The following is a 27,645-nucleotide window of genomic DNA, read 5'->3' as shown; positions in this document are numbered from 1 at the left end:
TCTATGAGATGTTGACAACTTTGTGTACACCAAGCACTAACAAAAATAAAGAATGCCAAAAAAATATATATGTATTATTTTCTATTCCGTCTACTAGAATGCTGAATCTACAGAATTTAATGCTCAATGTAACGAGATGTAAGAAAGACCCCATAACTAGGAGCTCAAGAGATGCTTCATGCTACATGAAGGAATGGAACAATTACAAGAAATAACTTTTTAACATATTTCAAGTATTTATTTACATTATCTATCAAAACATCACTGAATGTAAAGTAGTTTGTAGTGCTAATGATTCGGTTTGAAATATTTAAGTAGACTGTTAGGCTGTTTTGATGTTTGTGTCTTTTTTGCCTTTGTTTTTTCGTGCGTTTTTTTCACTGGGATTTTTGAAGTATGGTTTTGCTGTTTCCACTCGGACAGGAGTTCTTTCTGTAAATCAGCTGGTAGTTCAGAGAATACATTCTGATCGACGCTCTTAGGAAACAATATTGCTGACTGTTTGACATCGGATTCATTATTATCCACGTTTGCTCCAGCATCCGTATTGGTTTCCTTATTCTGCAGGTAAGAGCTCGTGCTACAGGTCCTGGCATTCGAAAGGGGGATAATGTCACCCAATGACTCTCCTGTTGAGTAGTCACTGCATTTAAAAGCTTCACTGGATTTGGAAGGGCTGTATATGTAACTGGACTTTGAATGGTCTGACTTGTCAACATCCATTCCGGTACAGGTAGATGGATTTCCTCCTTTTGCTTTATTGAAGAAATTTAGTATGCCTTTAGATGTCTTGGGTGATTGACATGTTTGGATACCCTTATGTGCTCCTAAAGTAGAGGGACTCAAGAGAATCTCATTCCTAATTTCCTCAGGCAGTTGGCTAAATACATCCATGTCAATATCTTCAGGTAGGGATGGAGAGAATGGCTTCTCCTTGGTAAGGTGACAAACTGCATGAGTGATTTGTTCCACTTCAGAGTTGCTCTTAAGACTTAGACCATCCATGGCTACATCTGTTTCCTGGAAACAAAACAAACAATTAGAACATTTGACTAATGTTTGGAACCAGAGGGAATTGCAACATGCACCACATTTACGTGGTTTATGGAGAAATATTATGTTCATGAATGATTTAACCTCTAAAGGTGACCAAAGACCACCTGGCAAAGTAACAACTTAGTTTTGATGACGATGTTATTGTGCCCCAGAGTGTTCCTTTACGTTTATTTATTTATTTATTTATTTTTTAATTCTTTATTTTGTTCGTGCAGATATGAAACATGTGATTTGCACTGCCACAATAGCCGGTGCAGATCGATTGTCATTTACATCTGTTTACATGGCATCACAGGTTTACATTACATAGTTACATAGCTGAAAAGAGACTTGCGTCCATCAAGTTCAGCCTTCCTCACATATGCTTTTGCTGTTGATCCAAAAGAAGGCAAAAAACCCAGTCTGAAACGCTTCCAATTTTGCAACAAACTAGGAAAAAATTCCTTCTTGACCCCAAAATAGCAGTCAGATGTCTCCTTGGATCAAGCAGCTATTAGCCCACTAATTAGAAATTGTATCCCTGTATGTTAGGTTTTTGCAAGTATTTATCCAATTGCAATTTAAACATCTGTATAGACTCTGACAAAACCACCTCTTCCGACAATGAATTCCATATCCTTATTGCTCTTACTGTAAAAAAACCTTTTCTTTGCCTTAGATGAAATCTCCTTTCTTCAAGCCTAAATGTGTGACCTTGTGTCCTATGTATAGCCCTGTTTATTGTGTACTTCCTAACCACCTAGCAGAAACAGTCGCTTTGCTCACCGAATAATAGCGTGGTTTAGGAAAAGGTAGGGATAAAGGTCACGTTAAAACATCGCTTTATAAAATGTCGCTTTAAAAAATTGAGTCACGGATAAACGGCTTAATAGTGGTTATAGTATTATCGTTTGCCAATGAACAAGTGCTGCTGGCTATTTGAACACATTGCTTTCTACATTAACATGTTTGGCGTGCTGTGGACCTGCACAGGTTAAGGAGGTTAGACTAAACAGGCATAAACAAACCAGAGCTAAACTAAGCATTTGTGGTACACGTAATGGTTCAAGGCATGATACTAGACAAGGTAAGTATTGCTGTGACATAACATTTGCCATGGAGGCAGGCTAATGCATTAAGATTTAACATGACAAGCTGGCAAGAGAGTGGCTGAACAAACTTGTGGCATAGAGAGGTTCTGCACACATTTTTAGGTTAAGTTGAGTATAGTAGCTATGTCACATGCATATTCAACATATCCAAAATGTATGTAAAGGGTTTTCATCGCTTATTATCTAGATCTATTGGTAATGTTGCTTAATGTGGTTGAACAACAGGCTTACAATTTATCTAAGCACGCTGGATGTTTATGAGTGATAGGGGTTGTGTAGAGTTAGAGTCCCGAATGAGTGTGGTAGAATACGAGAATGTAAATAGTGTGTGTGGCATATTAGCACATACTGTACATTAACCGCCTATGTGAGCAGTTTGTGTCACATCTTTGGTCTGGAGAGTCTGTGGTGCCCTCCGAGGCGGTGTCTTGCCGCGGGTCCTGTTACCGCTGATGCCCCAGGGAGCGGCCGTCTCCCCGTGGCTCGGTCCCAAGTAGGCCACAAGGCTTGGTTTGTTGGTATGGCTGTGCAGGGGCTCGTGATGGGCACCATTCGAATCGGTAGCCCCTCCTGAGTAGAGGCACTATGGTCTCTTAGCTGTGAGCGGCTATGGTCCTGCGTTGTACCCCGTTTTTCCTCCCCAGACGTGGGAGCTCTGGCTAGGCACGTCTGGCCTGCTTGGCTCCGCCCCCTAAGTTTATTTTTTAAAACCCACATATGTATTTGTGAAATATAAATGATAAGGAAATACATTGCAATTCCAAAGACTATTATTTCTCATCTTGCAGGAAAACGTTATTTCTAAGCCTGTAGGTGTGATAATTTTCTATTTACGCATCACAATATATGAAATACCATCTCCAAGGCCAATTCTCTTTTGACCCCAGGACCGCATGCTATTTGGTCATTAATCATTTCCATGTCACACTACAAATTAATCATATGTTATCTTACCTTTCTGCTTTGAGAGTCTTTTGGCTGTGCTTTCTGAGTTAAAAAAAAACCAATTGCATTTCTGGAAGTGTTAGAAGCCTTGAGGTTTGCAAAACAAACATTTAGGAGTGTGAGGTGGAAAGGCATCTTCACATCAATCATCTTCTCAAATAATTTCATGAGTAATTCCATCAACGGACTGGTAACATCCTTATTCTCTAAATGACGATTAAAAAATATACAGAATAAAATTGATTTGTGGTATGATTTTACTATTAAAAAAGATTATAATCTGTTTCTAGCAGGGCCCTCATCAGTCATTGTTCCTCTAACAATTTGTAACGGTTTCATTATTGTTAAAAAACCCCTTTAGAATAATACACTGCGGAATACGTTGACGCTATATAAGTGCCAATAATAATTATAAAACCGAGTTAATCACAAGAGAAGACTTTTGGCCAAAAGTAAGTGCAAGAATCTAAACACATTACGAGAACTGACAATGGTCAATATGGAAATCAGTATAATACACACAGGGCATTCAATTAATACCAAAAAGGTTGAGCTATTTAATTTTAAAATACTCTATAATTCAAAGTTCCAGCCTTTGCTCTTGTGTATATGTTTTAATAAATAAAACATGCTTTAAATACCATTGAGTAAAATTACGGCTGCTCCTGTAAATAACAAGTGTCTAAGTTTAGTAAAAGGTCAGTAAAGTTCTCAGAGAACAAAAAGGACCACCACTCTTACATTCTCAAACAGTCTGGTTTTAAAATTCACTAATACTCAGACTTCAATCTCAACCATGCTTTCCTTAAAGGAAACTATAGTCACCAGAACAACTACAGCTTAATGTAGTTGTTTTAATGAGTATAGTCAGTCCCTGCTAGCTTTCTAATGTAAACACTGTGTTTACTTTACAGCCTAGGAACACATCCAGTGGCCACTTCTAAGATGGCTAGTAGAGATGCTACCTGGGGCAGTGCTGCCATTCAGTGTGTCTACCCTCTGCACGGAGACATAGAACTTTCCTCATAGAGATGCATTGATTGGGTGAGATGCATTGAGTGGGGTTAACATGCTTCAATACAAAAAGTACAATCAATTTTAGCTTGTAAAATCCTTCACCTGTGCCCATATTGTGGATGACATGATTTGGAATAGTACATTGTCTGCTTTCCCGATTGAACCATTTATTAATTGGGTGAAATTGACGGATAGTCAGACGTAGTGTGTGTGGACTTCTTCCATCCTTGGACAAACTAAAGAAAATTTACACTAATTAACAATAAAGATTATATTCGGCACAAATCTGTTACACACAGATACAGTCATCATATCTAGATACCCCAATAAAAACAGGTTAATAATAATAATTTTCAAATAAACAAAAAATATAGTACAAGACATTTATAACATAAGATAAGCGTTTATACAATTCCACTACCATCTCGTGAAATGTGAGGGGAGGATCTACTGACCCAAAAGCAGTCATGGAACAGCATGGTCACCAAAAGAGTGAGCCCTACACGGCCAATTGTGATTACAGTAGAGCTTTGTGATAAGAGGAGGATTCTGGCTATAATTACCTATAGCTACAGAAAAAAATACTTTGACTCCTTATGTAATGAGAGGTGGAAAATAACCCTGTTAATTTAAGGCCTGTTTGTGGGTATTCTCATATTACTCACCATTACTCTTTGTAGTAGTTTTATTCGGTGTGGCTAGTTCAAAGGAACATTTTAAGAACCAAAAACCACTACATCTTAATGTAGATTATTTTGGTAAACAAAACCCTGACCGTGCACTCTAAGAAATTGTATTGTTTACATTTGTCAGTCAATGTGCTTCAAGTGGCTGTCAATCAAATAATGCTTCACTATAAGAAGAACTGGATTTAAAGAACGCAGTAACTGCTACATGTATCTTAGTGTCTCAATGCTTCTCTATCAAACGCTATTGAACCGATAATCTCACAGTGGGCAGAGAAGCTGCCGAAGTAGGACTGAGATGGTGCTGGAATCAAGGTAGATTATCTTTATTTATGCAATCCCAAAAGGAGAGACCCTGAACAGTTAATGGAACACTCCATGCATCAACACTGCTACAATCTGCTGAAGTAGTTATGGTGCTTGGAGTGTCCCTTTAAAATGAACACTAATGTTAATACCTATATACTATTTTCACAATGTTCTTTAACAAATGTCTGACCTTTTGGCCCTGGTTAATATTTTCTCCAGATACAAAGTAAGACGTTCATTAAGCTTACCCTGTTGATGGGCACACTGAGCAATTTATACAGAACCTGGTGACAGCTTGGCATTATGTGAGTGGTATTCATTGAACTGGCCTATTTGTATCACAAATCTATAACAGTCTCATACTATGCACAGTTTGAGGTTTGCAGGTTGGTTTAATAGTTTACCATATGGTATTATTAGGAGTGAGAGTACACGGTATACTCATTTTGTTTTTCGATTGGTATTGTTTTGAGTAAAAGGATACGAACTCAGAATACTGTGGCACTTTGACCTCAATTTTATATTGTTAGATAAGCTTTTCAAATGAGTTAAAATTTTTGGATATACTTTTACAATAATTTTATTTCAAAACAAATATTATAATTTCTTTTTAAATTATTTATAAAGCGCAAGCAAAATTCCATAGCGCTGTACAATGGGTGGACTAACAGACACGTAATTGTAACTAGACAAATGGACACACAGGAACAGAGGAGTTGAGGGCCCTGCTCAATTAGCTTTCATGCTAGAGGGAGTGGGGTATAGTGACACAAAGGGTATAAGTAGGGGTAATGAAATAGGTTGCTAGAAAAGTATTCACTGGGAACTTAGTAGGTTATTGTTGACAGTTGCATAAGAGGAGTCATGTGGTGGGGGAGGGGGATAAAACCCACTAACAGTTTATATAATATGCTTTCCTGAAGAAGTGTGTTTTCAAAGATTTTTTGAAAGGAGTGGAGACTGGGTGAAAGTCTAACAAAGAAGGGAAGGGAGTTCCACAGAAAAGGTACAGTCCTGGAGAAGTCCTGAAGGCGAGCATCAGATGTGGGAGTACAGACAGATAATATACATAGGTCTTCGGCAGAGCGCAAAAGCCTCGACGGGACATACTTCTGTATTAGGGAGGATAGGTAGATTGGAGCAGCATTATGTAGGGACTTGTAAGCAAGCACCAGAATCTTAAATTGAGCCCTATATCTAAATGGAAGCCAATGTGGGGACTGATAGGGGGGGGAGGTGCAGGAGGACAGGAAAATGAGCCTTTCCGCTGCGTCCATAATAGATTGGAGCGGTGCAATCTGGGAACACGTAAGACCCCTGAAAAGGGGATTGCAGTAGTTAAGACGAGAAAGAACAACAGCATGGACCAGCACCTTAGTCGCGTCTGGTGTTAAATTATAGCAGATGCAAGCTATGTTTTTGAGATGGAAGCGGCAGGATTTGGCAATTGACTGGACATGAGGAGTGAAGGAAAGGTCGGAGTCAAAGAAAACACTTAGGCAGCGAGCCTGCAAGGTAGAGGTAATGGTGGCGCCGTTGACTTGGAGGGAGACAGACATGGGAGTGGCTATACACTTGAGGGAGAAAATACCAGAAGTTCTGTTTTGGACAGGTTGAGTTTAAAGGGACACTGTAGGCACCCAGACCACTTCTGCCCATTGGAGTGGTCTGGGTGCCAACTCCCACTACCCTTAACCCTGCAAGTGTAATTATTGCAGTTTTTTTTTTAAACTGCAATAATTACCTTGCAGGGTTAAGTCCTCCCCTAGTGGCTGTCTATTAGACAGCCACTAGAGGGAACTTCCTGCTCTATAGCACAGGTTTTCTGTGCTAGAGCGTCGCTGGACGTCCTCACGCTGTGTGAGGACCTCCAGCGTCGCTCAATTCCCCATAGGAAAGCATTGAAAATCGCTTTCAATGCTTTCCTATGGGGTGCGCTAATGCGCATGCGCGGCAATAGGTCTCCTCGGCCGGTGGGCGGGATCAGTCTCGCCCACCGGCCGACGTAGGCAGAAGGTGGAGCGGCGGGGGAGGAGCAGGCAGCAACGTGGGACATGTCGCTGTCTCAGGTAAGTCACTGAAGGGGTTTTCACCCCTTCAGCAACTGGGGATTGGGGGGGTGGGAGGGAAGAGGAATCCTGCAGTGCCAGGAAAACCGATTGTTTTCCTGGCACTGGAGATTCCCTTTAGAGGGAAACTCCAGTGCCAGGAAAACGATCCGTTTTCCTGGCACTGGAGGGTCCCTCTCCCTCCCACCCCCCAATCCCCGGTTACTGAAGGGGTGAAAACCCCTTCAGTCACTTACCTGAGGCAGCGGCGATGTCCCTCGTCGCTGTCTCCGCCGAGACTGATCTCGCCCACCGGCCGAGGGGACCTAATGCGCATGCGCGGTAATGCCGCGCATGCGCATTACGTCTCCCCATAGGAAAGCATTGAAAAATCATTTCAATGCTTTCCTATGGGGTTTTGAGCGACGCTGGAGGTCCTCACACAGCGTGAGGACGTCCAGCGACACTCTAGCACAGGTTTCCTGTGCTAGAACCCAGGAAGTGACCTCTAGTGGCTGTCTAATAGACAGCCACTAGAGGTGGAGTTAACCCTGCAATGTAATTATTGCAGTTTATAAAAAACTGCAATAATTACACTTGCAGGGTTAAGAGTAGTGGGAGTTGGCACCCAGACCACTCCAATGGGCAGAAGTGGTCTGGGTGCCTAGAGTGTCCCTTTAAGGAAGTGAGTAGCCATCCAATTGGAAATCAAAGAGAGGCAGTCAGAGACACGAATCAAGATAGGTGGAGAGAGATCAGGAAAGGACAGGTAGGTTTGCGTGTCATCTGCATAGAAATGATAATGGAAGCCAAAGGAGCTGATGAGTATATAAACAAATATTAAAAGTTATATATTATTTTAAAAGTTTATCCAAGTTTAGCCTTTGTTAGACAACTTTTACTTTGCACTTGTGTATACTTACTGAGGGAATTTTGAAGTCTATGTCAGAGTAACATTGCTAATGTTTGAGCCAAAGTGTTTAAAAGCTTCACACCCTGACAAAGCAGAATGACATGCCACTCTTGTTTATGTTTTTTTTCTACTCACCGGTTTAAAAGATTGTTAAGTAGCTCGTTAATTTTCTCTTTTACTTCTAATACGGTTGAACATTTTTTAAAGGAATCTTCATCACTTAAAGACTGTTTAAAAAAAAAAAAATGTCAAAAAATTAAAAATAAGGTATTGTTTATGTGTGTGCATATATACTGTCCCCTATTTTCTGTCCAACATATAATATGATTGCCATGCGTTTACCTCAGTAAAAAAAAAAAAAAAAAAAAAAGGAATGACAAAAACACATTAAAATTACAACAATTCTAACAGTGGCACCAAGAACCTCTTAAAGGTAATTGGTTACTTCCCAGGGTTTTTAACATTATGTTAACTTATTCTTGGTCAGGGATAGGCAACCTTCGGCACTCCAGATGTTTTGGACTACACCCTCCAAAATGCTCTTACACCCATAATGCTGGTAAAGCATCATGGGAGGTGTAGTCCAAAACATCTGGAGTGCCTAAGGTTGCCTATGCCTGTTCTAGATATTTACCACATTTGTGTTTGTGATGCGTGAAAATTAAAATTAAATGTAGAAATCCACCACTCTTAATCCTGCAGCTGGGCGCCTCCATCTTAGCTCCCTGTGAATCATTATTATAATATCTTCTTTTACACCTGACAATCAGCATAGACAAAGCATACAGAGAAGAGGATACATTAAATAATATGTATATTTCTTCCCCTCTAACTTTCAATGTTTGTCCTGACTGTGCCAGGACTGAACTGGATTGTGATGTAGTTTGATACATCTATATAAATTTAAAAGATGACAGATCAACTCCTGAAAAAAGGTTAACAAAAGTTATAGGTCTCCCCTCCCCTTGCCCATCGGCCTCTGGCAGTAATACTTTTAAACAATTTTTTTTTTGCCAAGATGCACCCCAAGATGTACTTGTGATTAAAGAATGTTATACCTTTAAGCTAAATGATTAGAAGTGACTTTCCATGCCATCTCCTGAATTACTGTTTATTTAAATATCTTTATTTGGGGATAACAGAATGCATATTAACATTGATTATTTAATACCATTACTGTCACTTGACTTTAGGGGCTTTGTTTACTTTCTGTACATCATATGTATGTTGTCTTATGTGATCTATAAATATGTAGAAAATCTAAATAAAGATTTATATATAATAATAATTAAAAAAAAAAGTTATAGGTGAACATAAAAAGTGGCAGCACTTAGTCCCTATCCCTAATAAGATATACTTTGGGATACCATAATATGAAAAGTCCAAGATCCAATACAGGGTGAGTAGTCTAGAATGATGTAATTAACCAACAGTATCGAGGATCCAAAACAGCATAAAATGTATCCATTCCTGAGTCAGTTTCAGATGTAACCTTAAAAATGACAAGGAAACGGCAACAGTGTGATACTGTAACATTTATTAAAGGACCACTATAGGCACCCAGACAACTTCAGCTCAGTGAAGTGGTCTAGTTGCCAGGTCCCTCTAGTTTTAACCCTGCAGCTGAACTGCTATGTTTCACTGAGGGTTAATCCAGCCTCTAGTAGCCGTATCACTGACGCTGGACGTCCATAGGAAAGCATTGAGTAATGCTTTCCTATGGGCAGGTTTGAATATGCCCATTCGGATCTGACGTCGGCAGGGGATGGAGAGTTCCCCAGCACAGAGGGAGCCCGGCGCTGGAGAAAGGCAAGTGACTGAAGGGGTTTTAATTATTTAATACTGTTATTTTTTAGCGCTCTCTTATAGTTATTAGATTTTGCACTAAAAGCTATAGGTGATTTTCACCGTTTTATTCAACAGTGCAAATTAAAGAGAAGTGACAGCGTGCTTTCAATGGGTTCATAGATAATAGACTGAGGTCCTTAAACCCTTTTAAATCAGTATAAATCTATCCATGTGTTCTTACATTTCTTAGAATGTTTTGCTGTCCCTATTCTACAGTTCAGAATTATGGAATTTGCTGCTTCAACTGGGGTTAACCTTTTAAACTTAAAGTATATTACCAATATGAGTAATAACATATCAAGAGTATAAATAATATGGCCCCTTATGATATGTATTGAGCTTTAGATACCTGGGGAGGTCCAGATGGGGTTACAGGTGATTCATCTTCTCCTTTACTAAGCATCTGCATCTTGAGGGCTGCCGATCTTCCAAAAGCCTTCTCAAGTATTGACAAGTGACAGTTCTGTAAGTCACATATGTTGCTAAGGTTCAAAGATTCAAGACGCTGGGCTGTTCTGTAACCAATGCCTGTTTAAGAAACAATTTTTAAAACGTTTACGGAAACACAGATTTTCTAACTTTTTGTTTTTCCATCGTGAGGTTATAGAAATAGTAAAGCCCTTTAATTTTATGGCATTTTATTGTTTTTAAACTGGTTTGCCATCCAGTAGCCTCTGCTGATAAGTGGTGAGATGCACACATGTAAAATGTCAAAGTTACAACATTTTAGAGGTTTAGTGTTCAGAATCTAGACACCAAGTTACCTGGAACTTTCATCACATGGCCAAGACTGTTCATGAGATGAATGGAACTTTCTGGAAGCAAAACGGTTTGCTGGTTTGGTTTAAATGTCCCGGAAACCAGCTTGGAAAATAGTTTGTTGGATGCAACTCCTGCACATCCAGTAAGACTCAGCCTTGCAAACAGTGCTGCTCGCATGTCAGCTGCAATGTGAGATCCAGCAGCTAGCCGCAGGTGAGTTACATCTTCCAGATTCACAGCTTTGAAAACAGGCATAATTATTGTCAAACACAGGGGGAGACTTCAATAAACTCCAATATTAAAGCAGACAAGTTGTTTGTTTCCAGTTAATTTTGCATTGTTATTATAAAGGATTATCATGGCCATTGGCATATTCAATGCCTACTATGTCAGCATTCATTGATTGATGAATTAAAGGACCACTCTAGTGCCAGGAAAACATACTCGTTTTCCTGGCACTAGAGTGCCCTGAGGGTGCCCCCACCCTCAGGGACCCCCTCCCGCCCGGCTCTGGAAAGGGGAAAGGGGATAAATCTTACCTTTTTCCAGCGCTGGGCGGAGAGCTCTCCTCCTCCGATCCGCCTCTTCTCCTCCCCGTCGGCTGAATGCGCACGCGCGGCAAGAGCTGCGCGCGCATTCAGCCGGTCACATAGGAAAGCATTCATAATGCTTTCCTATGGACGCTGGCGTGCTCTCACTGTGAAAATCACACTGAGAAGCACGCAAGCGCCTCTAGCGGCTGTCAATGAGACAGCCACTAGAGGACATAGGGGGAAGGCTTAACCCATTCATAAACATAGCAGTTTCTCTGAAACTGCTATGTTTATGAAAAAATGGGTTAACCCTAGAAGGACCTGGCACCCAGACCACCTCATTAAGCTGAAGTGATCTGGGTGCCTAGAGTGGTCCTTTAAGTAAATAAGAGTAAAAGCTAGCAGACACAAACACCCGCAGGGGGAACATGGCATAGTAGCACCATATACAAAATTCATCTATACATGGTGCTGGCCAAATTTGCTAGCAAATGCACAAATTCAATTTTCTAATTCTAATTTTCACTTTTATTTCTAAAGTGACCTCATCACTAAACAATTAAGAGGAATATACTACAAATGAAGTGCTTGCACGTTCTGCACACAAAGTTACCTAAGCCTCAAATTATACAATGGCATTCCTACTATAATTCCTATTGATAGTGAGGAAGTGCAACTTAGAGGTTTTTTTTCACTAAACTTAAAATTAATTCTAAATGGCAAAATTGAGATACAGGTAGCTCATCTGGAATAATTATCCAACTCTCAGAGCTGGACTATTCTTGCCTCAGACTATTCTTTGGCATTTAAAATTAATTCACAAAAATGTTGAGTTTAGCAAACAACCCTGTAAAATATTACCAGTTACACCAGCGGGTAGATGGGCTATGCGTGAACCCGAGTTCATGTCAAAATGCTTCTGAATTTAAAAACCAAAAAATTTTTTTTATACTTCAGAATCAATTTTGTATGGTTGTAACAGACAAAAAAAAAACAAACACAAAAATAATTTTTGTTTTGTTGAGAAGACAAAGCTAGCATTGCATTTTTGTTTGTAAGGAATGAACCTCAAATACATTGAGATTACAAATAAAATAAAAAAAAGAAGAGTAAAATAGCATTGTACAGAAAAGAAATGATCTTGTTATTTTTATTTATAATGATGTCAATATTATTTACAGGATGAGAAATAGTTACAATGACAAACAATTGATTCACCCAGTAATTCTTTCAAGTGGAAAAGAAAGTCACAAACAAAATAAAGAAAAGAAAAAAAAGTATATACAAACTTACGCTGATTGTTGTACACATGACCAGACACAGAGACCTCTAGATTGCCATCATTCTGTTGCAATTTTTTATCTACCAGTTCTGTGACATCAATGAAGTTTTCATCAAATCCAAGCCTTTCCACCCTTGTGCTGAACTCCTCCAACAGTTCTGGAAGAAAGTATGATGTTATCAACAAAAGCAGTCGAGCAAAACGCCACTGTCATCAGTAAAATGAATTATTGTTTAGTTCCTTCAGTATCATGATTCACTGAAACTAAACCGAGGATTTTGATGAATTTGTGAAAGGAAGAACTACGGATGATCTTTTAAAAAGGATTACTTTCTGCCTTTCTTTAGCTCTCGTTCCTATTTGGGCAACTTGTAGAAGTTATGTCTGACAAACTTATTTAAAGAGAAACACATTTTTGTTTGAGAAGAATATATATATTGATTCCAACAGAAAAATAATGTTAGTTGTGTTTTTACCCCCAACTTACATAGATTATACAGCTGGGTACCAAAAAGATTGTGGATGGGAACATGATTGTCAAAATGGAAGAACCCACTAAATGTTTCAGGTGGTGGAGGGAAGTGTTTATATTTCAACTCACTGAATACTGCAAAAGGATTTAAAGGGACACTGTAGACCAGAAGTAGCAACCTTCGACACTCCAGATGTTGTGGAGTACACTTCCCCTGATGTTTGCCAGCATTATGGGAGATGTAATCCACAACATCTGAAGTTCTGAAAGTCGCCTACCGCTGCTGTAGGCACTATTGTCATTTCATCTCGTTGAATTCATTATAGTGCATGGAGTCCTCTGGTGCTGTCCTTCCATTCAGTGTTAAACCATTTTCAAGTAGCTTGACATTGTATGATATTCACTGGACACCACCAAGCTAGTCTGTATTGAAGGTATCATTAAAGCAGAGATTACAGTCTTCCTTAGCCATCCAAATTCATACCTGCAAAGGGCAGCGGTGACAGGCTAAAAAGCATTCCGTACAGTGTCCCTTTAATGGATTTAACATATATAAGGACTTTAGGTGATTTTTTTAAATATATATATATATATATATATATATATATATTTAAAAAAAAAGCTTAAAGGGACACTATAGTCACCTGAACAACTTCAGCTGTTCAGGTGAGAACTATAGCTCCCTGCAGCCTCTCTCATGTAAACACTGTATTTTCTGAGAAAATACAGTGTTTACATTGAAAGCTAGGAAAGCAGTTGCAGTCACTCAGAGTGAACCAGAGGGACTTCTGAGTTGATGGAGGCATAGTATGCCTCCATCCACTCAGATATGCTGTCAGCAGAGCACAGGGCAGCACTGTGCACAGCATCCTGTGATTCAGTATCTCCTCCCTCTGCATGCAGACACTGAACTTTCCTCATAGAGATTCATTGATTCAATTCATCTCTATGAGAAGATGCTGATTGGCCAGGATTGTTTTTGAATCATGCTGGCTCTGCCCTTGATCTGCCTCTTTGTCTGTCTCAGCCAATCCTATAGGGAAGCACTGTGATTGGATCAGGCTACCACATGTCTAAAGTGACCTCATCACTAAACAATTAAGAGGAATATACTACAAATGAAGTGCTTGCATGTTCTGCACACAAAGTTACCTAAGCCTCAAATTATACAATCGCATTCCTTCTATAATTCCTATTGATAGTGCTTGTTTTTCTGAGTCTAACACAGGGCCGGACTGGGAAAAAAATTCGGCCCGGGCATTTTTTTTATCACAGCGGCCCACTAAGAAGGGGGGCGGGGCAGAGAGGGTGTGTTTTGTATCACTAATCCCAAACACGCCCCCTCTCAAAGTAAGCATGTTGGTTCAATGCTCTTCCAGGGCAGACCATGCGCAGTGCTCTAGCATGAGAAAAAAGACCTGTATTTGTTCTGCACAGCACAAGCAAATGTAATAACATGCTTGCACTGTGTTTCCTTGCAACTTGTCTCTAGTGTCTCTATAAATGGACACCAGGAGACAAAAATGCCAGGAAAGAGTATTGTGCATGTGTTTGGAGCCTGCTTGTGGTATTGCGTGTGTGTAGAGTGAGCTGATTGTGGTGTGGTATTGTGTAATAAGGTCGGTTTTAGTCATGTTGTGTTTGTGGTGTAATGTAATGCATATGTGGCTAGGGGCTTTAGAGAATGTGTGTATAGGGGGTGTAGCAAGAGTATGCATACAGGCTATAGTGTGTGTGTGTGTATAGGTGATGTAGTGTTTGTAGAGAGTGTGTGTTTAGGGGTGTAGTATGTGTTTGCTTACAAGGAATCTAGTGTGTGTATAGGGGATCCAGAGTGTGTATGTTAGGAGTGTAGTGTGTGTATATATATTATATAAATATGTTTGGAAGTATTGTGTGTGTGTGTGTGTGGTGCAGTGTGTCGGGGGGCTTCTGTGAGTATGTGAGGGGTGCAGTATGTGTGTGTGTGTGTGAGGGTGCTGTATGTGATTGATTTGTGTGAGGGTGCTGAGTGCGAGAGTGCTGTGGGTGATGTGTGCGAGAGTGCTGTGGGTGATGTGTGCGAGAGTGCTGTGGGTGATGTGTGCGAGAGTGCTGTGGGTGATGTGTGCGAGAGTGCTGTGGGTGATGTGTGCGAGAGTGCTGTGGGTGATGTGTGCGAGAGTGCTGTGGGTGATGTGTGCGAGAGTGCTGTGGGTGATGTGTGCGAGAGTGCTGTGGGTGATGTGTGCGAGAGTGCTGTGGGTGATGTGTGCGAGAGTGCTGTGGGTGATGTGTGCGAGAGTGCTGTGGGTGATGTGTGCGAGAGTGCTGTGTATAAATGTTAGAAGGGATTGTGTGTTGGGGGGGTAAATAAACAAAAAAAAAACTAAGCAGGCATTAAATCCCCCCCTCCCTTCTAACCTTTAGCCTGGTAGGGGAGGACCGGCATGGTGGTACCTGGGAGAGAGAGTGGTGGTCCTAGTGGGTGTGTGAACTCTAGCCTGCGGGCTAGAGTTCACTCTCTCCAGATCGGCGACGTTGCCATGGCAATGCTCCCAATCTTGCGAGTGGAAGCCGGCGGAGCTGCAAGATGGCTCTGCCGGGTCCTCCACTCCCTCCCCAGCCGCAGGTCTATTTAAGTGGGATCTTTGATCTCCTCATCGGCCCGTCATGGTAAACAACGGGGCCGGCGCTCAGATAGTGCCGGCCCTGCATAGACCGGCAGGGGAGATCCTGTAACCTCCCCTGCCGGCCTTGGCCCATGGCCACCGCGGCCCACCGGTGTTGCACGGTGTTCCCGATGACCAGTCCGGGCCTGGTCTAACACCATGCAGATTTACAGCTTGTGGCTTGAATACAGTAAGATTTTTACTATATTTATGGAGGGATGAGGGATCCGGGGGGCTAGATGGTGGTGTTAACACTATAGGGTCAGTAATACATGTTTGTGTTCCTGACCCTATAGTGATCCTTTAAAGGCTGAATTTTGAAATATATGACATGTTTCAAAACGATTTGAAGCCAATAATATAATGCTCATATTTCAGTGTTTACTTTTTCCAAACAAGAGATAGTGTTATGGATGGTAGAGTTCAAAATTACATAAATACTGGCAATCCAAATTCATGTGCATTCATGATTTGATTTTGATTTTCTTTAGTATAAATTGGTTTTGAATCAATACTTCTGCTTCTCTGTATGAATGTCTGTCTTACTTATTCCCATTCCAAAAATTGTGATGGTTATAAACCTATCACATATGATTTTTTTTATAGCCAACAAGAGGGTCTCGTTATACATTTAAAAAAAAAGGTATTAAATCATGGTCCTATTCTACAAAGAGATGGTGCCATCTAATTATTATATTCTTCCTGCTATTTATTTCAGTGTCATGAATAGTAAATGACTGAATTTTCGTTGCAATATCAATAAAAATAAAATATTTTACATTTGTATTTTTTCAGCAAGTGCCATAATCCGAAATGTAATTTCCCTGTAAATTATTTTCCAAACACACAATTTCAAAATATTACTAAGTACCTGTAGCCTTGTAAGACATTTCTCGGTAGTGAGTCAGATCCTCACCACTAACCAGCACTAACTGTGGACACTTATCCTTTGCTTCTCTGAGTAACATCAGTTTATGAACACCCAGCCTCCTGGCTTCGTAATTGCAAGTAACCACAATGTTTTTCTGTTGAACTCCTGAAAATAAATAAATAATAAATAAAAAAACCAACACCCCAAGTCATTATAAACGATTCATTTTTAAACAGTTGCTTCAGTAAAAAAAAAAAAAAAAAAAATACGTAAGTTCAAATTCCACAGCTGTCATTTCTACCAAAATGTGAGGGTGAAAGCAACATTGTCCGAGCCTCACACAAAAACCATACAATAGAAAAGATCTGGCATTCACAATGTCCCAGGACAGCTCTTTATCAGGAAACCATAAACAAGCTTTCAGCCCGGCATTGTCGGTGCTGAATCTTTGTTTGGGGGTTCATAATAAAGAGCTGTCCTGAGACATTGTGGGTGCTAAATCTTTTCCTTTATTTTTATTGTATCGGAGTGTGCCGCTCTGGAACTTCAAGCACAGCGATTAATGTGGCCCTAATCCAGTTTGGTGAGTGCCATCTCAATTGTTTTACTCACAGAATATCAATGTCCCCCAAACAATAATTATTATCATTATTAGATTTATATAGCACCAACAAATTCCATAGCGCTTTATAAATCAATATTCCATTTGCTTAGTCTAGGCCTGCACATCCTGTGGCCCCCCAGATGTTTTGAACTATAACTCCCATGATTCCTTGAATAAAACGAATAGCCAACCCCTATTATTCAGTGAATGAAAAAGCCAACGCCTATGGTTTTTTTGAATGAAACAGATAGCCATGGAATCATGGTAGTTGTAGTACAAAACATCTGGGGGACCACAGGTTTTGCAGGCCTGGCCTAGTCTCTTAACGAACGGGTCATGCAAGTTCAGGTAAATAAAAACCAAAACCACCCACCTGTGCATCATCACTCACTGTTTCCGCTCTAAAGTAATTTCGTCACTCACTGTTTCCGCTCTAAAGTTATTTCACAAGGAGATGACTCCACTAGAGAAACACTGTGCGCATACATGAGGAATTCTCCTACTGGTCAGAGTGTTAAAGGACCACTATAGTGCCAGGAAAACAAACTTGTTTTCCTGGCACTATAGTGCCCTGAGGGTGCCCCCACTCTCGCCGGGCTGAAGTGGGAGGAAGGGGGTTAAACACTCACCTTTCTCCAGCGCCAGGCTCCCTCGGCGCTGGGGACTCCAGCTCCAGGCTCCCTCGGCGCTGGGGACTCTCCTCCTCCTTCGGTCGTCATCGGCTGAATGCGCATGCGCGGCAAGAGCCACGCGCGCATTCAGCCAGTCCATAGGAAAGCATTTTCAATGCTTTTCAATGGACGCTGGTGTCTTCCCACTGTGAAAAATCAGTGAGAAGCACAGAAACGCCTCTAGCGGCTGTCAATGAGACAGCCACTAGCGGCTGGATTAACCCTAAAGTAAACATAGCAGTTTCTCTGAAACTGCTGTGTTTACAGCAGGCAGGGTTAATCCTAGATGGACCTGGCACCCAGACCACTTCATTAAGCTGAAGTGGTCTGAGTGCCTATAGTGGTCCTTTAAACCAGGAATTAGCTAAGATACTTTAGCCAGTTCATAACTGCACATATCTCTGGAGGACTATCAGAATCTGTATATTTTCTAAGCATTCGCCCAGTGGTCTCAGGTTATCATTTCCATCAAAAATGGACGGAATCACACATTATATTGGAGATTCTTCACACTGTGCAGTATAATCATTTACTTCCAGGGTTAAGCACTCAAGTGAGAATTAGAGGTGAAATTTACATTTTAGACCAACACTGAAGAGAGTTAGTTAGTCGAAAGTGAATTTTAGTAAATAACCCTGTCAACATTACATAACTGTATTCCTACCATACATTTTATTTTCTCCTGGTGGAAAATAGACACATTACCAAGAGGTTTTGTCTTCAAGTGTGGATTTCGAATCATTTCAACTTGGGCATAGAAGCAATCCATGTCTATGTGTATGATAACTCTGCTCCCAGCTTTGCATGAAGTTACGGAATTCCTGGGAGCTAAATAAATAAAAAGTTTTAGATCAAGCCTTTAACAACACGATGGAAAAACTTGTTTCTTTAATATTAATTTGCTGCTTAAAAATATATTTGCAAAGACAGCATATGAAAATGACTGATCTATGTGTTGATCGTAAAGCTATACTTATGGTGGGCTGGTTTACCAGTTGACCCTTTCAGCGTGCGAAATCTTTGACACTTAGCACGGCAAAATGGATATACTTTTCCATGAACAGATTTCTCTTTAAGTGTTTAAAGCTTAAAAGGTTAACAACCAATTTCAAGATCATCAGCTCCTCGCACTCCTCAATTGGACAGGAACACCTCCTTTTTAAATAATAAGAGTCTTTTTTTCCTTACCACTACACTTAGAAATAAGATGTGTTTGCACCTCCATTTTTTTCTTTCTTTTGTGGCTTACTCGGGTCTAAGATTACCTCAGCCCATGGTGAGTTCAGCCCTTCTCCCCATTGAAACCTCAAGCACAGCGCCTCACTAAGGGCGACCCCTAGAGCAGTGCTCCTCAAGGCACACCTAACAGTCCAGGATTTAGGGATTACCCGGGTGTGTCTAAGGGGTTTAGAAGAAAAAAAGAAAAACACACATCTTAGAGTTTAACCCCTTAAGGACCGGCCTGTTTTTGCGATGTTGTACGTTGAGGACCAGAGCAGTTTTAACACTTTTGTGGTGTTTGTGTTTAGCTGTAATTTTCTTCTCTCTCATTTACGGTTCCCATACAAGTTATATATTGTTTTTTCAGGACAAGAATGGCTTTCTTTACATACCATTATTTGTATTATGTCATATATTGTATTTAAAAAATAAAAAATAAAAAATATGGTGAAAAATTTAAAAAAAAAAACATGTTTTTGGACTTTTACTTGAAAAATCTTTTACTTATCTACAAAAGCTAATGAAAAAAACTGCTAACTAGATTCAAAATTTTGTCCCGAGTTTAAAAACACCCAGTGTTTACATGCTTTATTGCTTTTTTTTTGCAAGTTATAGGCCTATAAATACAAGTAGGAAATTGCTGTTTCAATATATCTATATTTTTTATGTATCAATAGTGACATTGTAACACCGTTATCTGTCATAAATCCCCGAAACACACCTAACATGTACATATTTTTTTAAAGTAGACAACCCAGGGTATTCAAAATGGGGTATGTCCAGTCTTTTTTAGTAGCCACCTAGTCACAAACACTGGCCAAAGTTAGCATTTATATTTGTTTGTGTGTTAAAAATGCAAAAAACGCTAACTTTGGCCGGTGTTTGTGACTAAGTGGCTACTAAAAAAGGCTGAACATACCCCATTTGCAATACCTTGGGTTGTCTTCTTTTGCAAATGGTATGCCATCATGGGCCTAATTCTCATTCCTTGGCTACCATACGCTCTCAAAGGCAACCTAACCAATCTGACAAATTTCAATTAAAAAAACAAAACAAAAAAAAGTAAAATCAAGCCTTATATTTGACCCTGTAACTTTCACAAACACTATAAAACCTCTACATGTGGGGTACTGTTATACTCAGGAGACTTCGCTGAACACAAATATTAGTGTATCAGAACAGTAAAATATATCACAGCAATAATATCCTCAGTGAAAGCTGTTTGTGTGTGAAAAATGCAAAAAACTTCACTTTCACTGACAATATCATCGCTGTGATATGTTTTACTGTTTTGAAACACTAATATTTGTGTTCAGCGAAGTCTCCCGAGTAAAACAGTACCCCCATGTACAGGATTTAGGGTGTCATAGAAAGTTACAGGGTTAAACACAGTGCTAGCAAATTAAATTATCTGGACTTTCGGCCTGGGTTGGCAGGCAGGTCCCTCAAATTGCAATCATTAAAATTACTTAATTAGGTAAAAATATTACATAAATACGCACGTATAATTTTAATATATATACATATTTATATATTTGACGTCTACGTGTATATTTATGAAATTATTTATGTAATTATGTATGTGGACATATGTATATTTCGTATTATTTTATTTATTTATTTATACATAGATATATATATCATTACATTCTAAGTGTATTTTGATATAAAAATATATATATCAATATCAATATCAAAATACTGTTAGAATAAAATTGCATATATATAATTTTTTTTTAATTATTAAAAATTATTTTTATTTTTTGTTATTTATTTTTATTAACATATTATTTGTATTTTATAATAATATATATACCATATATATAGTTATTATATATATTGTATATATTCGTGTGTAATTTAAATATAAGTGTATTTTTATATTAATATACGTATATATAAATATAAAAATACACTTAGTATGACATTATATATATGATATATATACATATATTATATATAGGTATATAGATATAATACATGTATATATATCATATATATATCATATATAAATATATACACACACACACATATTTTTTTTTACACTGATTGATTTTATTTCACTTTGTTTTATGATTTTTCACTTGCAGGGAGACTGCCTGTCAGCACAGACAGTCCCCCTGCAGGCAGACACATGGACCCCTATTGCGGTCATGTGATCGAGTGATCACATGGCCGTGGGGTCCTGATCTGCCGAGGGGAGACTGCCCGGGCAGACAGGCAGTCCCCCTGGACCGGGAGGAGAGCTGATCGCCGCCGTGGGACCGACGGCGATCAGGTAAGTAGCCCCAGACCGTTATGACGGTTCAGGACCGTCAGCGGTCCAAACGCACGTTTTACCGCTGACGGTCCTGAACCGTCAGCGGACCTGAAGGGGTTAAGGTGTTTAAAAAACAAAACAAAAAAAAAAAAACACAACTAAACTCCTTAGACGCACCAGGGTAATCCCTAAATCCTGGACTGTTAGGTGTGCCTTGAGGAGAGGGCAGAGGAGCAATGCCCTAGAGGACTCTACCCATATCCATCGGGAAGTTACGCTGCAGTGATCCTTTAGGTAGCAGCTTGACATGTTCGATCCCCTGAGGTGATAATTCTTGTTCAGAGCACACCTACCTGATTGGAGTCCTGGGGTATTCTAGCTTTCCCAATTGTGGTGGCTATTCTGGATAAGGAAAGGGAGAAATGGAAGAGCAATGGTCTGTTGGTAAAAAAATATTGACCCTTACAGGGGTGCTGGAGGGCCTCCTCTTTATTTTTCACTCTTGTCTTTTTTTTTTTTTCTACCTTTTTGGTTCAGCTTCAATGTTGGAACGCATTCCAATTTTCACACAGGCGTTCTGACGCCTTTTCAACAGGGATGCACTATGTTGCGAGTTAAAGTTCCAACTGAGATATTTTCCCCCCAACTCCTCTGATATTCCCTCTACTGAGAAGAAACCAACAGGAGCAAGTTACCATTCTAGCAGCTATCCCACATTGGCCCAGACACCCTTGGCTTTCTCTACTGCAGAAGTTATCTCTGAATCTGTCATGCCATCATCATCATCTGTTACACCAGGGCCCGGTTTTTCATCATGCACCCCATTCTCTGAAATGGATGGCTTGGAAATTTAAAAGTCAACGACTCCTTAAAGAAAGGCTTTTCTGCATCGGTAAGCAACACCTTGCTCAACGCAACAAAAAAGAGTCGACTTCTTCAGGCTATTCCTGCATATGGGACATTTTCTGTAATTGATGTGTTGTTCATGAGGTCCATTATCAGTCTCCTAGTACCAGTAACATCCTTCAATTCGAAAAAGGTTTTAGCCTCAGTTCCTTTAAAGTGCAGATTTCACCTCTATCTGCTCTTTTATATCATAAGCTGGTATTTGATCCTGATATTGGCAGGTTTTTTCAAGCGGTTCTAAAACTCTGCCCTCTAATTCAGTATTGCTCTCCTCCATGGGACTTGCCTCTGGTGTTGCAGGCCTTGTTTGGTACTCCATTCGAAACTTTGGAGAAGATTTCTCTCATCCTTGACTGTGAAAACTGTCCTACTGGTGGCACTTCAGGAAGAAGGATCTCAGAGCTCTTTCATGCAAGTCGGCCTATCTGATCCTACACGAAAATAGAATAATACTTCATAAAATTCCAGTGTTTAATCCTAAAGTGGTGTCCTCCTTCCATATTAACCAAGACATCCTTTGGATGCTTTCTTCCCCTATCCCTCATCTGAGGAAGAAGAGAAATGGCATTGACTAGACCTGGTTCATTGTCTGTATGCTTACCTGAATCGTACTGCTGGCAGAAGGAAAACATCTAGCCTTTCCATCATTCCTTCAGGAAACAAGATGAGTCAAGTTGCTTCTACTTCTTCTATTGGCCGGTGAATAATCTCAAGCATTGCTCAAGTTTACAAACCTTCTGGCGTTTCAGCGGATCATCGAGCTCATTCAGCTCATTCCACCAGATCATTGGCCACCTAATGGACAGATCCAGCCAATATTTATCTTGACTGCATTTGTTTAGCAGCAACCTGGTCCTCATTTACCACATTAATCCATCATTATCGGCTAGGTCTTCAACCTCGGAATTTGATAAAAGTGTTTTTCTGCTGCCTTATAGTTAATTTAGTAAATAAATGTTTTTCTTTTCCATTAATCTTTTTTTTTTTCCCATAACCCATCTGACCCAGGACATACTTGAAAACGAGAGAAATGCCAATGTATCTTTTCTGGTAAAATATTTTATAAATAAATAAATCTGTAGTGCTGCCATGGTTATATCCAGGGACACAGAAAATGTATACCATATTTACAGAAATTTTTGTTTCCCGTTATAGGCCATGGCAGCACTACAGTCCTGCCCTTACTTGATTTTCTGCTAGTAGCTTTGGACTAAGACTGAAGGGGCAAGCGAGGGAGTCTTTTATTGTATAATTAGGAAGTGTTCCTGTACTATTGAGGACTGGGAAGAGCTATACCCACCTGCAGTTCTGCGATGGCCTATATCAGGTAAAAAAAATATTGGTAAGTATGGTATAAAAAAGAAGAAAAGAAAGGAACACTATGGAGTGGATCAAGTCCAAACCTAGATTCCTGGAGGGTTACAGAGATATCAAGGGGCATGGACCCCAGGTATTTGTAAAGGAAAAAGACTGAAGTGAAATAGTAGCACCAATAAAGATGAAGCAGTTGGGCGTCTATTTCACCAAATGATATCTCTAAATTTGAATATAGGTAAAAATAATTATGGGATATACCCTTTATTTAGCCGCTTACGGACAAAACAGATAAACAGTGTAACAATAGTGCAACACTCGTGTACAGTGAAAGTGAGTTAAAAGCTGGGTGGATGTAATTTGGATAGGCCCCAATGGTGGTAGGGGTGTTGAAGAGAGATATCTGAGATAAAGTATTAAGTATAAAGTACGGTATATAGTATATTCTTTATTTTAGTCAGATATTTTTTCTTTATTTTAGACCTTTATACATAAAGGGCTTAAGTATATATCCTGGCTATTAAACGTAGAGTTTGAGTTCCTAACTAGAGATTCTAGAGATAAATACATATAATCAGGACCAGACGTATATAGTGTCCCTGTATAGTTATATAGTGTCCGTCAAAGGTTCAATTCGTTATCTAGAATCTATAGTGAGCTGAAAAGGAGTGTTCACTAAAAAGTGTCACTCTAAATTCACAGCAAAGTGGTACAACGTGTGGAACTGCTCAATTGATAAGGGCTGAAGTCGATATCCATTAGTCTATAGGTATCTCTAATGGATAGGAGATAGAGACATATACATCAAATGTCACAGAGGCAGGCTTAATCCTAATATAGTGTGGAGGTAACCTGATCCCAGGCAACCTTTGTACTTATTAAGGTCGGGATGCAGTTCTGAGGTCCTGCTGAACAGTTGATAATACAGGGTAGGTCTGTGGGGTTTATATATAACGCACCTATATCGAGGTTCCCCCAAGGGGATCAACAGAAAATATTGGGTAAATTGTAAATTAAATATATGTGTATATATATATACACCTCAGTAGGGAGTGTGAAAGTCGGTCAGTACAGTTCTTATATACACTAAATTGAACTGCTGCTTCGAGGCAGCCTGCCGCTATATTGTGCACAAAACCAGTCCAACTGACCATAGTAGTACTCCCCCTCCCCTCCGATCTGCCTCATAGGCGAATTCAGTAGCATAGGGTCGGCTGCTGTTCTAAAGACGCCCTGCGTTCAAATACGTCCCACCAACTGTCTAGCTGACTAGAGAGGTAAAAACTGCCTCAAAAAACAGTCTTATTCATAGTTCCTAATGGTTAACTGCAGTGCCTCCTATTTCTAAGAACTGCCTGGACTTGGTGTAACTGCGGCTGCTGTTAGAGAGATAGCTAAGCATACTCTGATCAAAGCGCCATCACCTAATCACCCAATCCATAACAATCCATAGCAAGAAACGACTTTTACCTCTCTAGTCAGCTGGACTGGTTTTGTGCACAATATAGCGGCAGGCTGCCTCGAAGCAGCAGTTCAATTTAGTGTATATAAGAACTGTACTGACCGACTTTCACACTCCCTACTGAGGTGTATATATATATACACATATATTTAATTTACAATTTACCCAATATTTTCTGTTGATCCCCTTGGGGGAACCTCGATATAGGTGCGTTATATATAAACCCCACAGACCTACCCTGTATTATCAACTGTTCAGCAGGACCTCAGAACTGCATCCCGACCTTAATAAGTACAAAGGTTGCCTGGGATCAGGTTACCTCCACACTATATTAGGATTAAGCCTGCCTCTGTGACATTTGATGTATATGTCTCTATCTCCTATCCATTAGAGATACCTATAGACTAATGGATATCGACTTCAGCCCTTATCAATTGAGCAGTTCCACACGTTGTACCACTTTGCTGTGAATTTAGAGTGACACTTTTTAGTGAACACTCCTTTTCAGCTCACTATAGATTCTAGATAACGAATTGAACCTTTGACGGACACTATATAACTATACAGGGACACTATATACGTCTGGTCCTGATTATATGTATTTATCTCTAGAATCTCTAGTTAGGAACTCAAACTCTACGTTTAATAGCCAGGATATATACTTAAGCCCTTTATGTATAAAGGTCTAAAATAAAGAAAAAATATCTGACTAAAATAAAGAATATACTATATACCGTACTTTATACTTAATACTTTATCTCAGATATCTCTCTTCAACACCCCTACCACCATTGGGGCCTATCCAAATTACATCCACCCAGCTTTTAACTCACTTTCACTGTACACGAGTGTTGCACTATTGTTACACTGTTTATCTGTTTTGTCCGTAAGTATGGTATAAACTTTCTGTTTCTGAAACATAGACCCTGTAAAGGGTCACTCATTGCATATTTTATGGTACACATAGTACTTATAGTAGAAGCAATTTGCAAACATTGCTAAAGCAAAAAGACTGACAACAAATGGGTAATTTCTGCTATTGTTCAAGTTGTGCTTGTGGCATGCACATCCTTCGCATCTATTCTCATATTTATTATAGTATATTACAGTGTGTACCACATATGTCTAGGGGAGCTTTAGTCAACTTGCCCCAAACATTCTGTATAGTATATTACACTTAAATGTGTGTTATACAGAGATATTGGAGAGTTATGTGGTAATTAGATCACAAAGTAGGCTCCTATGTGTTTTGCAGAGGTTAGATTAGCTGCATGGGATTACCATCATGCAGGTATTATATTACACGTGTGTTATAAAGAGGTTAGAGGAGCTGTATTGCACCATGTGTTATATACAGGTAAGAGGAGCTTTATTATAGTGTGTTATATACAGGTAAGAGGAGCTTTATTATAGTGTGTTATATACAGGTTAGAGGAGCTTTATCACACTGTATGTTATATAGAGGTTAAAGGAGCGGTGTCACACTGTGTTATATACAGGTTAGAGGAGCTTTACCACAATGTATGTTATATAGAGGTTAGAGGAGCTGTGTCACACTGTGTTATATACAGGTTAGAGGAGCTTTACCACAATGTATGTTATATAGAGGTTAGAGGAGCTGTGTCACACTGTGTTATATACAGGTTAGAGGAGCTTTATCACACTGTATGTTATATAGAGGTTAGAGGAGCTGTGTCACACTGTGTTATATAGAGGTTAGAGGAGCTTTATCACACTGTATGTTATATAGAGGTTAGAGGAGCTGTATTACACACTGTGTGTTATATAGAGGTTAGAGGAGCTGTATTACACACTGTGTGTTATATAGCGGTTAGAGGAGCTGTAATACAGACTGTGTTATATAGAGGTTAGAGGAGCTGTATTACACACTGTATGTTATATAGAGGTTAGAGGAGCTGTATTACACACTGTGTTATATAGAGGTTAGAGGAGCTGTATTACACTGTGTGTTATATAGAGGTTAGAGGAGCTGTATTACACTGTGTGTTATATAGAGGTTAGAGGAGCTGTATTACACACTGTGTTATATAGAGGTTAGAGGAGCTGTATTACACACTGTGTTATATAGAGGTTAGAGTAGCTGTATTACACACTGTGTTATATAGAGGTTAGAGGAGCTGTATTACACACTGTGTTATATAGAGGTTAGAGGAGCTGTAATACAGACTGTGTTATATAGAGGTTAGAGGAGCTGTGTTACACACTGTGTGTTATATAGAGGTTAGAGGAGCTGTATTACACTGTGTGTTATATAGAGGTTAGAGGAGCTGTATTACACTGTGCGTTATATAGAGGTTAGAGGAGCTGTATTACACTGTGCGTTATATAGAGGTTAGAGGAGCTGTATTACACTGTGCGTTATATAGGGGTTAGAGGAGCTGTATTACACTGTGCGTTATATAGAGGTTAGAGGAGCTGTATTACACTGTGCGTTATATAGAGGTTAGAGGAGCTGTATTACACTGTGTGTTATATAGAGGTTAGAGGAGCTGTATTACACTGTGTGTTATATAGAGGTTAGAGGAGCTGTATTTACGTTGAGGTTGTGTACTAGGATCGCTCAGGCTGGCCGGACCCCAATCTCCTGACTGCCAGTCCGTGCTGTCCTCATCCTCTTCCTCCATTTCCCGCGGAGATTCACGGTCTGTGCACTAGCTGCAGCGAGGCAGCGCGTTACGGCGAGGGCGGGGTTTCCTCGTGAC

General features: G+C 39.7%; 1 protein-coding gene across 1 annotated transcript; it reads right to left on the bottom strand.

The window, feature by feature from the left end:
- Window positions 1–212: 212 nt before the first annotated feature.
- Window positions 213–27,645, bottom strand: POLI (DNA polymerase iota). Its single transcript, XM_063453899.1, has 10 exons — window positions 27,480–27,645; window positions 18,465–18,587; window positions 16,485–16,649; window positions 12,502–12,648; window positions 10,678–10,914; window positions 10,263–10,441; window positions 8,201–8,292; window positions 4,212–4,345; window positions 3,102–3,298; window positions 213–1,020 (listed from the first exon to the last, which is right to left on the bottom strand). Exons 1-10 carry the CDS (start codon window positions 27,565–27,567, stop codon window positions 289–291), a joined length of 2,094 nt encoding a protein of 697 aa, XP_063309969.1. The 5' UTR covers window positions 27,568–27,645; the 3' UTR covers window positions 213–288.

Source organism: Pelobates fuscus, chromosome 5, assembly GCF_036172605.1.
Source record: "Pelobates fuscus isolate aPelFus1 chromosome 5, aPelFus1.pri, whole genome shotgun sequence".
NCBI classification, from domain to species: domain Eukaryota; kingdom Metazoa; phylum Chordata; class Amphibia; order Anura; family Pelobatidae; genus Pelobates; species Pelobates fuscus.
Note: the sequence above shows the minus strand (reverse complement) of the source record. Positions and strands in the feature narration are given on the sequence as shown.

Bases quoted from the DNA above. Each gene is read 5' to 3' on its own strand.
- POLI (XM_063453899.1), bottom strand. From the start codon at position 27,567: ATGGAGGAAGAGGATGAGGACAGCACGGACTGGCAGTCAGGAGATTGG. The intron at 18,588-27,479 runs GTAAATACAGCT...TTATTTATTTAG, and splicing joins TCCTAGTACACAACCTCAAC to CTCCCAGGAATTCCGTAACT. The intron at 16,650-18,464 runs GTAATGTGTCTA...ATTTATTTTCAG, and splicing joins CTTGAAGACAAAACCTCTTG to GAGTTCAACAGAAAAACATT.